General features: G+C 41.1%; 1 protein-coding gene and 1 long non-coding RNA gene across 3 annotated transcripts; one reads left to right on the top strand and one right to left on the bottom strand.

Annotated features, from left to right (window-relative positions):
* Nucleotides 1–2838: 2838 nt before the first annotated feature.
* UTS2 (urotensin 2) lies at nt 2839–6879 on the bottom strand. Of its 2 annotated transcripts, XM_062614511.1 has the most exons (4): nt 6661–6879; nt 4317–4427; nt 3709–3752; nt 2839–3122 (listed from the first exon to the last, which is right to left on the bottom strand). In XM_062614511.1, exons 1-4 carry the CDS (start codon nt 6761–6763, stop codon nt 3006–3008), a joined length of 375 nt encoding a protein of 124 aa, XP_062470495.1. In that variant the 5' UTR covers nt 6764–6879; the 3' UTR covers nt 2839–3005. The 2 variants fall into 2 exon arrangements, with proteins under 2 accessions (XP_062470495.1, XP_062470494.1); XM_062614510.1 differs by lacking the exon at nt 6661–6879 and having other exon boundaries at nt 4317–4703.
* Nucleotides 4725–16211, top strand: LOC134161553 (uncharacterized). Its single transcript, XR_009964019.1, has 3 exons — nt 4725–7807; nt 14328–14461; nt 15033–16211. It is a non-coding gene; the product is annotated as an uncharacterized LOC134161553 (long non-coding RNA).
* The last annotated feature ends 118 nt before the right edge of the window (nt 16212–16329 follow it).

Below are 16329 nucleotides of genomic sequence, written 5' to 3'. Positions count from 1 at the left end.
CTTTATAACCACACTGTCCAAAGTATTTGCTCCAAAACATGTAATAAGATGCTTTGTGTTACAGGTTCTTTTCTTAATTGGGAAGTTTCTTAACTAATTTAGCTGTCAAATTGTGCTTATGCACTAGAATCCATTCTAGTTAGATGTGCTTATGTTGACTGCTTTAATGTGTTTTGAGACTTGGTGAAATAGATCAGTGTGAATGCTCCAGGTAAGGATGGCTGTCTCCTTCAAACTAGGTAGGAAGTGGAAGCCAGAAGGGAAGTGTAGAAAAGCTATTCTTGCTGTATGTTATTTCCTGAGTATGAAAATGAGATGGTTTGCAATGTGTTAGCAGGCATACATGTCATCCGCCTTACAACCAGTGGGGCTTAGTTTAGGAGAAAGTTAATAATGCACCTAACAGTTGAAAGATGCTTTCCTTCCCTAGGTCTGGAAACATGCTGGTTGTATAAAAGAGGCAGAGAGACAAAGGGCTTGCACAATATATACCCCTGGTTCAAACCAAATCCAGGAGTATAACTTGTGGAGCTTCACTCACTGTATCCTGTGCTGTCTTTGCTACAATTGGTCAAGTTTCTGACCTTTATATAAAAACTTGATCGTATTGTATGTGTTCCTTGCTTGGAGATGTTAACCCTGTTTGTAGCACTTGCTCCTGTAAATTTGTGCCCAGAAAGATCCTTCAGCGACAGAAATCCCAGACATCCTAGTTTTTGTAGTTCTGTGAACATCATACCCTCTGACCATACAATAATGAAGGTGCATGTGCCTAGGAGCTTGAATTCAAAGTTTGTAATCCTGGCTAAATCTTGGGTGCAAGTCCTTGTCTGGGGCTATGTTAGTCCTGGGTTATAGAATAAATATGGTGTGGGAGAAAAAATAAGACTGAAGAGGTGAATCAGTGCCCTGTGTGATGATGAAACTAAATATTTGCCCCAAAATCAAGCGGTGTTTGCTGCAAAGCCAGATTTAGAACAAAAAAAACAGTTTCTCAAGCTACTCTTTACCCCGCTAGAACCACACCATCTTGCAGTCAAATGCCTTATCAAGCTGTTCGGGAAGGACCTCATTTCCATAAGGTTTCAGGAACTGGTAGTTTCTACGTCGGTTTATATTACTCTTTCAGTCTCTAGTTTGCTGGAGCAGTCAAAGTGAGATCCAGTTCTGTTCTGAAAGATCAGTGGAGTAAATAGTGCAGCCAGATTTGCACACACTATTTTGCTTATGTGGCTTTGTCTTACCTGGCATAATTTAAACGTTGCAGACAGGTTAGAACTGTTGGGAAGGTCACTTCTTTGGTGACCAAAGGGAAAACATGCAAGTGCAGTAATGATGCAGTTAATACCCCCTGTGGGGGCAGCAGCAGTTTAGAAGCCCTCGGTGGATTTCTCTGGCAATTTCTTTTTTGTTGTATTCATAAAATACAGAATTGTGTTTTTAAAAGAGGAGTTGATGTGCAAATATTTTCATGGCATTGTGAGGAACAGGAGGGACCTGAATGTGTTTTTCCAGTGCGATGAGTATTTGCTGAATGAGTCACGGGTTGGTAAGTTTATCTTCCAGCTGAATCAAGTTTTAAATTGCAATCAAATGAATTTTTACATCAGGAATATTTTATTGATACAATACTCAGCTGGGGTTGAATTTCCAGGTGTGATTTTTCGCTGTAGACTTCAAAGGAGCTTCTGGTTTTATAAATAAAACTGAAAATATGCTGCAAAAAAAAATGTTTCCAGGGTGTGTTTACTTTTGGTGGTGTTAATGTCTAGAAAATAGACTTGTACAAAACTATTCATGATCTCTTTCTGATTGTACATAGGTGCTCTTGTGGGGTTTGCTTATTTTGCCTTATGTTTGCAATATTTGAAGCGGAATTGAACAGATTTATTTCTTTTCCCTCCACTGTTTGTAGGCTCTACCCCTTTCCATGTCTATGAAATAAATCTGCCTTAGATGGTTACTCATTTAGATAAATTTGGAGTCTTTCTTACAGTTTTTATTGACTGATGAGGAGGCAGGAAAGGAGGAACTTCCAGACAGGCACTGACTGCTCCGTTGTGTAAGGATGAATGTTCAGAAGACTTCAAGTAGCTGCACAGTGCATCCAGCTGCTGTAAGGACGTTTTTCTTTGCTATAACTGCCTTCATCTGTCTTACAATTTATGTGAGGTGAGCAAGCTGCATCAAGCCTTGTTTAAACAGCACATTCAGAGATTTATGATGTATATTATTGCAATTGATGTAGTATGTGTATTAAGTGAAGTTTGTGTCAAGCTTTCTTTGAGCCTTGATTGGCATGAGATACATGCAGAGCATGTATTGAACAAGGTAGGGCTTCACAACTTAGACTGAGAATGTGCATACTGTCAAGATTGCCATCCCATGGAGGGGGATCTTTAGCTTTATTCATTGCAGATATTACTGAGAAGTACCTGGGATTGAGCAGTTATTTCTCTCCAGTGGTAGTGGGAGCAGATGCTTGATCCTGATCCTGAAATGTGCTGATTGTTTCCATGGTGCCTTGTGGATGTTAGGAGGGGATTGGGCACTGCTAAGCTGCCATCCCTCACTGGCTCAGCATCATCAGAGAATGCAGCAATGACCCTCTCTCCCTGGCATCCCAAGCTATGTCAAGAGACCAAGCAACAAAAGAGAAAGTCCTCTTGCCTCTGGACTTAGATGCAACTGAGGCATCTTCTGAGAGGTTTCATGGGACCCCATGGGAATCTTACTTCCCCTGCACGAGTTCTTTTCATGTTGCACATTTATCTCTTTGTCCCATTACTTTCTTCTATTGTCCTGTAGTCTTAAGTAAATACCACACTGCTCACAGCATCATTGCAAAACATCAAGAATTTATTAATTTCCAAGTAGCATAGAATGTAAAGTTAGGAGCTGTCTTCATGTTTCTTCATTCTCAAATCAAAAGCAAATCTATAAACATGTTTTCAGACATCTGTATAAATTACACAACCAAAGTCAGGGGGACTTTCTTCTCCTGCTTACACACAATATTTCCAGAAGCACTCGGAAAGATTCCCACGTTTCTTGTACTGTTTCCTATCCTTGGTCAAGAAGCGGCCCAGCAAAGCAATTCGAGGATGATTTCCGTAGAAAGTCTAAAGTCAAACACCATTAGACAGGTTACTGTTGGATGATAAATGTTCCCAGTGGGAAAGTCCATTCTTCAGTGCCCCAACTGACTGCACAGCCCTGTGTTCTGACTGGGGGAAGGAGAGGCGACTGCCCCATGTGCCCTCTGATTTAGGTGGTGCACTGAAACTGGTCCCCGTCTTCTGCCTTTATATTTAATTCAGCAGGAATTATGTTCTCTATTTACCTAATGGTTCATAACAAATCTGATAATACTGTGTAGCCTATGTTGTAGTGTTGGGGGGAAATGACATGCAGCTTATACTGGTTAATGGCCTGGCTTGGTGAAGCTGGAAGTTGGCCTTTATTTAGTAAAGCAGTTTTTCGGGGTGGGTAGAATGAAGAGCTCTCGATTATTTGCTGGTTTCCCCACCTCCCACTTACCTAACTAGCTGATTCCTGCTTCAAGAGCACTGTGGCATGTTTTAGTCTGTACTGTTTATGAAGTCTTTGGTTCTTAAATGATGATAACAATTTCATGTATTTTAAAATGTGGTTTAAAATGTGGGGTCTTGTTTTTCTTGTTTCAGTGACAGGTGGTCATTTGCTTACCTCTTTGATATTTTCCCTTGGGTTGTAGCTGCTGGGGCTAAGACCTGGAGAGGGGAGACATAATGAAATGTTTACCATTTAGAAATGAGGAACCTATGGAAGGCATCGTGTGCCATGATTCTGGAGCCAGCAGGAGGCTGGAATGTTCAGTGGACCAAATAGAAAACCCTTTTGATGCAGCAGGGCCAGTTCTCCTTACAGGATCTGGGATTCAGCAGATGCAAACTGTATTGTCCTTCAGCAGGCATCTGTTGCCCCCAGAACCATCTGCTGCTGTTGCATTTTCTTCAAGTACTGATGGTTTTTAAGAGACTTCCGTTTTGTTTTGTCTGCTAGCTCCTTCTAGGCCAGTTTTTGCCTTGCCCTGGTTTTGTTGTATGGAGGTTTTACTAAACTGAGTTGGAGACATTTTACAGCTAATATTGAGCTGCAAGCATGGCTGCTCAGCAGGTTTCCCCAAGGTCCCAGTTCACTAAATGTCAACTCTCTGTTGCTTGCACATAATGCTGTGCTCCAGAAAATACCCAGGAGTGGGACAAAATATTTATGGAAGCTGGACATGCAGATCATGGGCACTCCTCCATATATTGTTGTGGTAAATTCCTCACCTCCTTTATTGTCTTCAGTCAGTGTGCCCAAGAGCTCTGGCAGGAACTGAAGCAGGGAAGTGCTTCCTAGGCTGCCCAGTCTCTCCAGGTCTAATCTTGGATCTTCATCAGCTGCAAATGGAAGATGACAAAGAAGCATACAGTAAGAGGGTTTTTTGCTTTGAATCCCTGTTTCAGTCTGTCTCAGATGATTTCTCATCGGGTCTGTTGGCAGCCTGATGAAGACTATAATGAAATTGCTTATCCTCATTTAATGAATATAATAGGGATACTTGTGTGTTTTGTCTTGGGTTTTTTACTTCCAAAGCTTTGAGAAGAGATACCTTCCTGATGTTAATGCCAGGTCCTCATTTCTCTGGCAGGTCTTTCTTTAAGAAAGTTTTTTGACCCAACAGCAGCTGCTCCCATTGCTTGGGGAACTCACACACCAGTTTTTAGTCCATTTCTATATCAACTAGTTCCTATGCTGGAGCTTTTTCATGAATGAAGACAAAGCTTCCTGTTCAAGGCCTATTAACCTGTTTGGTTTCCCAACTATTAAATGCAATAAAATGAGGTGAAGGGCAGGATAAATGTAGGAATATTTTGGCAGCTGTGCTTCTCGATGCGTTTCAGTCATCTCATTTAATGTGTGTACCAGTTACAGATACTACTACTTTTTCTAAAACAACAGATAGCGGATACCTGATGGAATTAATTTGTAGGCGCATAGAGAATTTGGATTTCTGTAACTAGGCTGTGCCCTGGGGCAGCTCTTCAGTAGGAGCCCTTCGTGGTGTTACACTTGAGGTAAATAAGGCTTCTGTAATCTGAACAGTAAATTTCATGTTTGCTAATATATAGCAGACATTCAAAACTGGGGGCAATGAGAGGGTGCTATTGTCAAACTCCGGTTGTGGAGATGAGTATTGTTTTCTAGTTGCACTTTTAGGTGATACTATGGCATTCTAGTTGCTCTTACCTGCAGGGTGGGTAAGAATCCCTAACTCCTTAATAGGGTGTATATATAAGAAAATAAGCTGCTGAAAATAATCCCTCAACACTTCAAAATCTTAGACATAGATCAAGAACATGAAGACCTTTGATGTCCACATTGTTAGTTTGTTCACTGTACAAATGGACAGTTGCAAAGGACAGTAGGGATTTTGGTGTAAGACACTCTATAAGAGTATTGTAACTTCCCAATAATAAGATAATTCCTCTCTCTAGCCTTGTATTGTTTTTAAATTCAGAGCAGTGTTGGCAGGTAAATTGATTTTGAGATTAAAAAACCCAAACCAACAAACAACAACAAAACCCAAACCAAACCACAAAGCCATAAATGAGAGCCCTCTTTAATACAGAGTTCTATCTTATCCAGTGCACAGACTTTATATTAGCAAGGAAGATTTAATAAGCCTAATGGATGTCTTCAAACAAATGCAGTAATGTTAGAGCCAGCTTGTTCACCCTGTGATGTGATAGAGGCTATCCATACTGAGTCATGGTTGTCTGTAAATGCAGGTTACATAGAGGAAGGCTTAAGAAGATGCTGGCTTAGTGAGTCCAAGATGTTCAAAACAAGCTAGGGACTACTGATACCTATAAACCAGCACAACGGCTGTTGTACCTGAAAACCAGGTAAGAACAGCCACTTCTTAATAGTCAGCTTTATGCAGTAACTTTGGGTTTGATTTGCCTGGCTTTTCAGAACTCATTTCAGAAACTCTTCCAGTACAGGTCCGCTCTGATGACAGCAGCCATCCCAGTTGTTGTGCATCTTTACTGAGCTCTTCCAATCTTGATGTATGCTATAATGCCAAACTTTGAGGGCAGCTTTTTCAAGCCAAGATTCATTCTTCCATTGGACTGAATGGAATTTGCTTTAATGCAAACAAATAGCATGCTCAGTACACTGTTTTTGTAGTGTAAGACAGATTTGCCTGTTCTTGATCTCAGTAGGAATGCATCAATCTCTGCAGTAGGTTTCCCCCTTTTTAAATACAGCTTCAGCTAAATATCACTGTACAGTCAAGTTTCTTTAAATTACTCAATGCCTACTAATGCTGCTTCAAAGACAGATGCTGTACATGCCAGCTTACATTCGGTGCTGGAAGGCTCAGATACCTTTGTCTCCTGGATCTTAAAGCAGCGGGAATAAATATTTAGGGCACCCAGTTTCCCCCATTTTAAAGAGTAGCCTTCACTGATGATGTCACGTGTGCTGCCAGTGTTGGGAAGAAATTCCCACCTTTGCTAAGCTGGTCAGCACAGATGAAGGCCCCTCAGAAAGCATAGCTGCTTCTCTTCTGGGTTTGCTGCTTCAGCCCCTGCTTTCTGACCATTAAAATCAAAATGCTCTTACCTGAGAGTTGATACGACATCTCACTGGCATTGATGATGGGGAGAGATGAGAGAGGACAGGAGAAGCCAATAATAATGAGACAGCAGAATACCAGCTTATGCATCGTTGCTGTGTTGGATGGATCTCGTCTTTGCCTACTCCTGTATCTCCAAACTCCTGTCTGTTGCCTCTGCTCCCTGTTTCACCCGTTATATAGCCGCTCATGACCTCATAAATATCATCATGTTCTCTCCCCCCTTCAGAAGAAAAAAATCCAATGAATTTATTGCCCATTGATTCTAAATGGAAACCACTTTGCATTGATGTAATTTTTCAAGGTAACAGTTCATAGACAATAAATTTACTGTCTTATAGCTTGGTGTACAAAATGGATATTATATCAAACCAAGCACAGTAAAGTTTATAAATCTGGCATTAAAAAAAAAAAGTAACTTCCAGTTATAAATCATGAGTTAACAAAAGGGTCAGACATTAGTTGAAATGACCAGGGCAATCAGACAGCTGATTTATGAGCCTTAGCAGCCTTGACGCAAAGCATCTGATATGAAATTCACTTTTTTTTTTCTTCTTGGGAGATGGATGGATGTGTTGTGTTGTATTTGGGGTTCTTGTGCCAGAAAAAGTACAAGAGAAGGGGAGTTAAAATATTGAGTTAATTTACAAAGGGAATGGAAGGGGAGTTTGATTTCTGAGCTCCCTGAGCCCCCCAGAGCATTTCACATCTATTTATTTGAGAAGACCTCATCCAATGTTGCCCTAGAGAACTGTCTTGGCAGAGAAAGCACAGCTTCCATCTGGAGACTTGCTTGGTACATATAAACTACTTTGGCTGATATTAAACAGAGGTCCCTCGCTAGACTGGGAGACCCTTTTCCATTTTGCTTATCTTCTCTTTCCCCCATTGGAACTAACTACCTAATTCTGTGTGTGTTAGCTAAGGGTTTTTGAACTTTTTCAGCTTTTGCTTTTTTTTTAATGCTAGCACAGTAGTTGCTGTATGTAATCTCAAACTTTAGTCTTCATTTCCCTCCATCTAGCATATTTTGTCTTCTCTACTTACTATTTAGTATCAAAGAGAGAAGACTAACTGGACTGGTCCCTCATCTTCATTCTCTGTGAAGCATCATATCCAACTGTATAGAGCCTTGTAAGTAAGTTACAACAATTTTGTTTCCTTCAGGTGGTGAGAAGGTTATGGCTGTTCAGGTCCATAAGGAATTAAAGTTTGGTAATTTTCTTTCCTGCCTCTCTAATCAAATGTGCCTTTAAATGCGCTTCAATATACTGTAAAATTCAACTGACATTACTGAAGTTCTTTCCCTCTGCTGAATTGTGTGATAATTTTAAGTTGCAAAAGGAGTGATCTGCTTGCTTTTGTCTTCATTAAGGTTTCCTGTTGAAGATTAATTTTTATGTTATAAACTTGGTGACTCCTAGGGTTAATTGCAGATTAACTACAACAGTCATCTAGAGCAGAGCTATTTCTGCTGCAAGTCTAACTCAGAGAGAGCACACCCCAGGCTAACGGGTTGCCCAGACAAGCTGTGGACTCTGTGAATCTGGAGCTCTTAGAATCATAGAACAGTCAGGGTTGGAAAAGACCTTAAGATCATCCAGCTCCAACCCCCCTGCCATGGGCAGGGACACCTCACACTAAACCATCCCACCCAAGGCTCTGTCCAACCTGGCCTTGAACACTGCCAGGGATGGAGCATTCACAACCTCCCTGGGCAACCCATTCCAGTGCCTCACCACTCTAACAGGAAAGAATTTCCTCCTTATATCCAACCTAAACTTCCCCTGTTTCAGTTCTAACCCGTTACCCCTTGTCCTGTCACTACAGTCCCTAATGAAGAGTCCCTCCCCAGCATCCCTCTAGGCCCCCTTCAGATACTGGAAGCTGCTCTGAGGTCTCCACGCAGCCTTCTCTTCTCCAGGCTGAACAGCCCCAACTTTCTGAGCCTATTGTCTCTTCTATTGTAACCTCCCCTGCTCAAATCAGGGTCAGGCAGAGCAGTTTGTCCAGGAGTGTATCCAGTCAGGTTTAACAGCTCCAGGGATGGAAGGGGCTGAATTTCAAACCAAGGCTTTGTCAAGGCTGTGGGCATCCCCATGTAAGCTCAAATGCTCTGCTTTGAATGTAAAGGTGGGAGAGGTAAGAGAGGACCTGCAGAGGTCCTTTTAACCTAAACTTCTCTGTCATCCTGTGTGTACAGAGGTCTAATATTGACTTACAGGACATATGCTGCAGGTGTCTGAACTACAAATCCTGTTTCTCGAGACTTTTCTTTGCTGAAGTGAATGGATATGACAAAGTAATTTCTCTACAGAATTAACCTAATTCCTATATTTTATACACCTCTTTCCCTGTGCTTTCCTATGAGAGAAGTAACAAGAAAGGAATTCTCTCTCCTCATCTGAGTCATGCAACTCTTCATTCCAAAACTGCAGACAGTAATTAGGTCTGATTTGATGCATGATCTCACTGTTGGTGCTGGATGCCCTGTACAATGCTTCTCCTTCAGTGAACTGTCAATGACAATGGCATTGTCAATATTCACTCTGAGCATCCTCCAAAGAAAGCTAATGAAGCACTCTTCACAAGCAACCGATGTCCTTTATCTTCTCTCAAGGAAGACTCAGCCTCTTAGAGCCATCATGAAGTGCGTCATGTGGAAGTCGGGCAGCTTGCCCACAGCTTATTGCCTTTACTCAGATTTGAAATGGTCACTTAGACACTCTTTCCTCTACCAAAATGTCAAAGGCATTTTCCCCAGGGGACAGTGCACACGTCATCATGCAAAGCAAAGAAACAGCTCATCCTAAACGAAGGTACAAAGCCCTGAGCACTTGGGTGAGGGACGTAAGTGTGAACTGCACTTTGAAAACTTGGGAATCGACTTAATTCTTACCAAAACTGGTTTGTGGGCAAACTTAAATAAGTTTTATTCTCATAGACTTTGAGGTGCCTCGGTGTAATGTTAGAGAGCAGCAGTAGTCCAGATAAATCACTGAGCAAACTCAAAGTAGTAAGTATGTGTTATCCTATCATAAAATATTATTCTTAATTATCAGAAGAAACAGCTATTCTTAGTTTGAAATGATGGCTCGTGAAGACTAAGTTGCTGATGAAATCACAAAAAACTTAAAGACACAACAAAACCACCCACCAAAATCATACAAAAATAGGAAGGATTAAATCTCATCTATAATGCAAAAGCTCTTTCCCCTGTTTTAAACTGCATTACGATAAGCAAGTGTAAATTGTTGTTTTAGTGCAGTATTGTGACACTTGGAAAGAGCAGGAATTTGAGAGAGAATGCGATTTAGCAGCAGCATTCGCATGAGGGACTTTTTCCTTGGTATAACTTTTGATGTAGCTTTTTGGCTTGAATTTAGTAATTTGCAGATGAGCTTGTTTGATGTAGGTTTCCAGCTCTTCCTTGAATTTTACTAGAATTTTTAACTTAACCTCTTGTTTCAATGGGTTTACACATATTGGCTGGTGCGAGAGAAAAACATACCTGTAGTATTGCTTGCTTCCCTGCTAGGGTCTAGCTTATCATTGAGGCATTTTGGGGAGGGGGGTTTGCTTTGCTGTCACTGCTGCCTTAGCAGATTGTGGCCTCATTAACACCAAAGTTGTTAACACTAACTTAAAATTTCCCATTTTAGCTGATTGCTCAGCTTTGTGACATGGTTGTTAGACCATTGTGAAATCATGTGTGCAATAAGGCTTTTTCCTGCCGTTAGTTTGCATTGCTTTATGTGTACTCTACATTCTAGAGTGTGCAGAAAACAGCCTATTGGGAGACTCAGCAGATCAAAGGAACAAAACCAACCGTACCTTGGGCGCTTGTAGTTAACTTCCTCCTTTGAAGATGCTGCTTCTGCCTAACTGTAATGTAGCACACGTGGTGTGTGTTCTGTAGAATCACATAGCACTACATGGTGTGTTTGGCTGTGCATAGTAGCATTTCTATCTTCTGAGTTTCTCTGAAAGTTAAGCAGGATTTCTGAGAGGTTCTGACCTAGGTTTTCTTGCTCTCTGGTGGACTGAAGGGGCATACGTGTGCTTCACAGAATACATACCTGTGTGTAAAAGGAGATGGCAGCAGGTCCATAGGCCTTTCTGAAGATATTTTGCTGCAGAATTGGCAAATTGTCTAAAAGTTCTCTGGTAGAGAAGCACAGCTGCTAAAACACTGCTCCTTTGTGGTAGAGTTTCCACCAGTTTGGGAGGGAAAAACCCTCTTGATTTTTGGCCCTGCTGGGCTGGCAGACTGTAGTCTGGGTATATTCTCCAAGTGAAGCTTGACAAACTGGTCCTTAAATCCCTGTCCTCTCAGCACTACAGAATTAGAAAACTTGAAGCTTCACACTGTTGGACATGAAGGAAAGTAAGTCTGGCGTGACTGGAGCTTGGAAATACAGCACATCACATGGGAATTGGGTTCTGGATAATGCAGCTGCAAACCGAGGAGCAGAGACCAGATCCTGAAATCAGGTTTCTTCCACCAAAAATGTAATGGAACTAACTATGCAATTGCAGTTTATTTTTAAAACTGCAATTACGAGAGCAGGGAAGTGCTGATTCTTTTCTTAGTAGTGGGGATGATGGGGGGTGGGCAGCCCAGGCTGTTGTCTTGCTCTTGTTCTGGCTCAAAGTGAAGAATTGCAGAAATACTAAAGCAGCAAATTGCAAAAGATGGATGAGGTATAAGAGGTGTCTCCCATATCTCCCTGATTGAAACTGCTTTATACCCTGTCAGCTGCAGGGTGCAGATATTGGACACCTATGAAGAGTTTCCTGTCTCTGAAGATGGCCTTGTTTCACTGTCTGCAAAGCAAGAGGCAAACAGCTTGCATCTAGAGAGAGCATGGAACAAAGGCAATTTTGTCACAGGTGTCCTTATGCTTTTCTTTATTTTCCTGTTCAAATGTTCACCTTTATGTACTTGTTTTATTCACTGCAGAGTCTCAGGATCGCTCTCATACCCACAGCGGGTACGAGAGGACAAATTTCAAGTACTTCTATAGAAGTTCAGTGTGTGGGCAGGAGCTATGGACTAATCCAAGAGGTATCCTAATGATCACTGGCATTTAACTGCCCTACTCAGCGTAGGCAGTAAATGAATGGCTCACAAAAGCAGACTTTAATTTTTTACTTCACTTCCCGAGTGCATAATCCCTTTAATCCTTCACTACTTGGAGGTTTTTTGTTAATTAAATGGAATCTCTGCAGGCTCTGTGATTCATATTCCAGGACAAATACGTGTACTTAACAGGGGGAAAGTTGGCATAGGTCTCATTGGGCATCTTTAAAGCAGTTCTTTCAAGGTTATTTTGTAAATGAATGCATGTTTCTTGGCAGTCAGCCATGTGGAATCTTCCCTTCACTGTTTGAGACGGATTCCACTTTATCAAATAATTCCCACTACAAGCATGAACTGATTTTCTCTGTGGTGACTTTGTCTGATCTGACTGGAGTGGAAAGCTGTCCCTGTGGATGGGAGTGATCAACAGGATTAGGAATTAGCAAAGGGGAAGGAAGCTGATTGCAGGTCCTTGTCTCTGATTTGACAAGTTGAATGTTTCTTGCTGTGCTGGAACTTAGTAATGGAAGCCAAGTCCTCCTTCCAGCAAGAATTCCCAGGGCAGATTGGTGATACATGAGAGTTCTGAAGTTGCTATTTAGCTGCTGTTTAGTGGTTAAGAAGATTCCTCGCATAGCAGGAGGTGAAAGATGTGTAAAACCAGGAGAAGCTCCAGGTCTTTTGCAAAGAACCAACACCCAAACTAGCTTTTTAGATGCTCTTTATGGTGATTTTAAGGGTCTTTTCCAATTTAAACAATTCTGTGGTTCCTATTCTTATTCCATCCATTTCTCCACTAGTCCTTGTGGCAATCCTCCTTCCTTAAGCTGGAGAGGGTAATGGGGAGGTATTTCTATCTGTTTGTAACTGCTCAGCTGTATTCTTGGCCTCTTCAGCTGAGAAAGTGGGTTGTTTTACAAAGGCTAGAGCATGCAAATCATATTGTATAGCTTATCTAAAAATCCGCTACGAGACAAGCAGGATTTATGCTTAGAAGGAAATAATCCAATGACAACCACAATCTGTGGACGTAGGGTAGTGCAGGAAGCCTCCAAAGCAGTCTTCATTTACTGCTTGTTTCTGCCACCATACAGATGTTTTATTTACATGATGATCTCTTTGTGTGTCATTAGGAATGGCTGGGAGAAGGCACAGAAGCAGTTACACGAGGAGGATATTTAGTAGTGCCACAGCACAGTAAGTCCTTTTCCTGTTCTGTAATTCCCTGAGGCACATTTAATCACTTTTGAAAGGCACAGAAATGTTCCATGTTCCAGCCTCACTGTTCCATGTGAGAAGTGTTCTTATTGTAGCCTACCCTGTTGATGAGAGCAGACAGAGACACAATGACAAGAGAATATGTTATTGTCATACCCAGTGGCTTCCTGACAGCCTGTTCAGATACGAGGGAACCATCAAGCATGTTCTGTGGTTACACTTCTGCTGTCTACGGTATTGCACTTACTGAGGTGTCCCACAGCAGTTCAAAAAGATGCATTATTAAGGGTGGCTCTAACACTGATAATGTGAATTGGGGAGGGGAAACCTCAGGCCTTCTGGTGACACTGGAGCTTGGTTAAACCGCTCTGGTGCTCAACTGCAGTGTTGCAGCTCCTCTGGAGTCAATAATGTTTCCTCCCAGCACTCCTTTCGTATACCTTTTCACTGTCCTTTCCATTCCAGATTAAGAATAATACATTATGGTTTAGATACTTCAGTAAAATTTGCTTTAGGCATGTAAATGCATGTTCTTTGGGTTGCTCTAAAGTTTGTATAAAGTTGCACTGAGTAAAAGCAGTGTGATACCTTTTCCTCTCCTTGCCTGGATCGTGTTCTCTTCATGCTAAATGGTTTATACATGTTCTAAGTGGAAGGAGTAAAAATAGCAATGCTGTGTATATTAGACTATTTTGTTATTATGTTGTGTATATGCTGTGTATATTAGAATATAAACATGTCTCAAGTCTATAGTATTGTAGCTAAAGGAAAGTGCCTCTTTCACCTCTCCATCCACCTTCCTCTTGTTTTCCAAGGTTGTGTTTGTTCTGAACCTGCTGCAGTGCTTGTCTCCAGGAGAAAAGTGAGCTAATATAATGGGTTAAAACTGACTTAAATGGGTAACTCAGACATTCTATTTTGGCTTTGAAATGTCTTGTTTCAGTTTGGCTTATGTAAACTGAGAGTAGATTTAACAGGTTTAAGATCCTTAAATTGAAGTAGGTGTCTTTGTATGGGGGTTTTGCACTTGGTAAATCAAATAAAACCTGATTTATTTTCTTAATACAAACAGGAGAGATTTTCCCTGACTTCAGCTGGTGTTCAGCAGGTGGTTTGAGGTTTTTTTTCATTAAAATACAATCCAGTTTGCTTCAGAGTGTTGCAGGAATAGCCTGCTGCTTTAACTGGCAGGCACCCGGGAACTAGAAGGTGAAAGGAAAGAGTAGGTGATACCATAATAAACTCTTGCCAAATTGAGGTTAGAGGGAATTTCCATTTTCTTTGTACATGGTATTAAAAGTTCTTATTTACAGTGAAGGTAATGATGGTATGCAACAACCTTTTTCATTCCAGGGATGGAAGGATGCTCAGCCATCTGTTCCTGATGCAGAGCTAAGACAAACCTGTGGGATGGAGAACCTCCTTTGATAGACTCTGAAGAGAGCACTGGATCAGGGAAGGCTTGTTCACAGCTGAGAGTAACTGAGGTAACACTTGGTGATGGAATAAGACTTTGAATTATTTTAATAGTGAAACCTACCTTGACTTTTAGTCACCTGTTTAAAATGCAAGCAAGAGTGGTACAGGTTCCCTGTTTAATACTATTTCCCATGTGTTAAGTGTCTTCAGAGTGGACCTCTCCTATGGAGGTTTTCACATTGCTAATCTCAGTATCAGAATGATTATCAAAGAAGACAATGCTTCTATCAGAAGGATCTGATAGAAAGACTGAAAACAAGGCATCATATTCTGCTTTGAAAAAATGGTGTGATGTTTGTGTGTTTGAGAGGAGGTATTATTGTTTCAGTGGCTCAGTCATCCAGATGCACAAGCATGCCTGTAGAAGAGAGAGAGGTGAGGGGCAGAAACCCATTTGCTTTCCTTACCCACACAACTCTTTCAAGAAATTACAAAGCCAAGACTTGCAACAAACACAGTTCTGATGTCAGTAACTACGCTAAGAAATGGAGCTGGTTCTGGAAGCAATAAAAAAGCAGCAGGCTCCCCTGCTTAAACTTATCTATAAAGAGGATTTGTCTCCTTTTTCCATGCCTTCAGAACTCCACCTGACATCACCCGGGCCTCTGCACAGTCTGGCTAAGAGGCCATTTTCTGACTTCCAAGAAAAACAAATGGAAATGCAAAAACTTGCATCTGGCCTGTTACCTCATCCCCAACCACCCAGGTGGTTTCGGAGTCATCCTGGCATTCCTGGTTCCTTTTTCACTTGCTATATAATGAATAATAAAGATTATTGAGACACGTACAGAAAGCGGACAACGCTTGAAGCTCAGTTAGAAGGACTGATCCTGCATTATTTCCACATGAACTGGTAAGTTTGTTCAGGTATTAAAGAATCTGTTCAATAAAAGCTCCTGTGAAGCCAAGGTGCATGTCTGAATTATCCACATAATCCCTTGCTTGATGGGAGGATTGCTCCTGATGTTTTACTCAGAATGTATTTCCTTTCTGTGAATGACTGTCCCTTGAAAGAGTTCAGAAAGCCAGTTTTGGTGTAAATGTGTCCCTTATTCTCAGAAATCAGTCTGCACTACTCAGGATGTTTTGGTTTCTCTTCCACAGGCTTTGTTTTGATTCTTGGAATTTTAGGCAACTCCTGAAGCTTTGGTATAAAACAGCAAGATCAAACTGTCTGGAAAAGCTGTTGTAATGAGCACCTCACTGTTCAGTAAGTACCTTAACTTTGCTTCAAGTAGAGGAAAGGAGAAAAAAAAGGGGTCTGTACTGTCTTTGGAGCATTTCAAAATATATACAGAAAGCACTAACAAAATGTAGAATTCCAACTGCTGTCTCTCCTTTCCAAGGAGAAAACACTGGATGTTTCAGTATTTTTATAGGACGTAGACATCAATTCTCATACCTTTTGTGTGGATTAGGAACTGTTCACAAGCAGAACTGTTTTATCCTATTCTAAGATATTGTCCACTGGTGCAAAGGTTGCTTGTGTGTCCTGTTCATGTCTTTAGGTTTGTGAACTTGACATTAATAGTCACTTAGTTCTCATGGTTGCAGGTGCTAATGAAGAGAAGACTTGGGCTAGGGATAAAAAGTTCAGGCTTCAATATGATATTTTCTGACATACGGTCTTATATTTACTGTATACAAGTTTATCAGAATATGGAAGTGTGGTCTGATGAAACTAATCTGCTATTGTAATCTGCTGCTGTGTGGAGAGATGGGCTGTCATTCTTCAAACACAAGAACAGCGTTCTCCAAGTTGAAGGGGAAAATCACCCTTTACGTGACACATTGGTGGGTTTTCATGCTATTTTTTGAATAACACTTACTGAAGAAATAAATTATTTGGTTCTGTAGAAGGTCACAGATGTGAATG

This window comes from Pezoporus occidentalis, unplaced genomic scaffold, assembly GCF_034315485.1.
Source record: "Pezoporus occidentalis ecotype Australia unplaced genomic scaffold, CSIRO_AGI_Poc_V1 ctg176, whole genome shotgun sequence".
Taxonomy (NCBI): Eukaryota; Metazoa; Chordata; class Aves; order Psittaciformes; family Psittacidae; genus Pezoporus; species Pezoporus occidentalis.
The sequence above is the reverse complement of the archived record's forward strand: the minus strand, read 5'-3'. Positions and strand labels throughout refer to the sequence as shown.

Coding starts and splice junctions, on each gene's coding strand:
- UTS2 (XM_062614510.1), bottom strand. CDS start 4,566: ATGAGGATAAGCAATTTCATTATAGTCTTCATCAGGCTGCCAACAGAC. Junction 3,753..4,316: donor GACTGAAGACAATAAAGGAG/GTGAGGAATTTA, acceptor TCCCCTCTCCAG/GTCTTAGCCCCAGCAGCTAC. Junction 3,123..3,708: donor CAAGGGAAAATATCAAAGAG/GTAAGCAAATGA, acceptor GTTTGACTTTAG/ACTTTCTACGGAAATCATCC.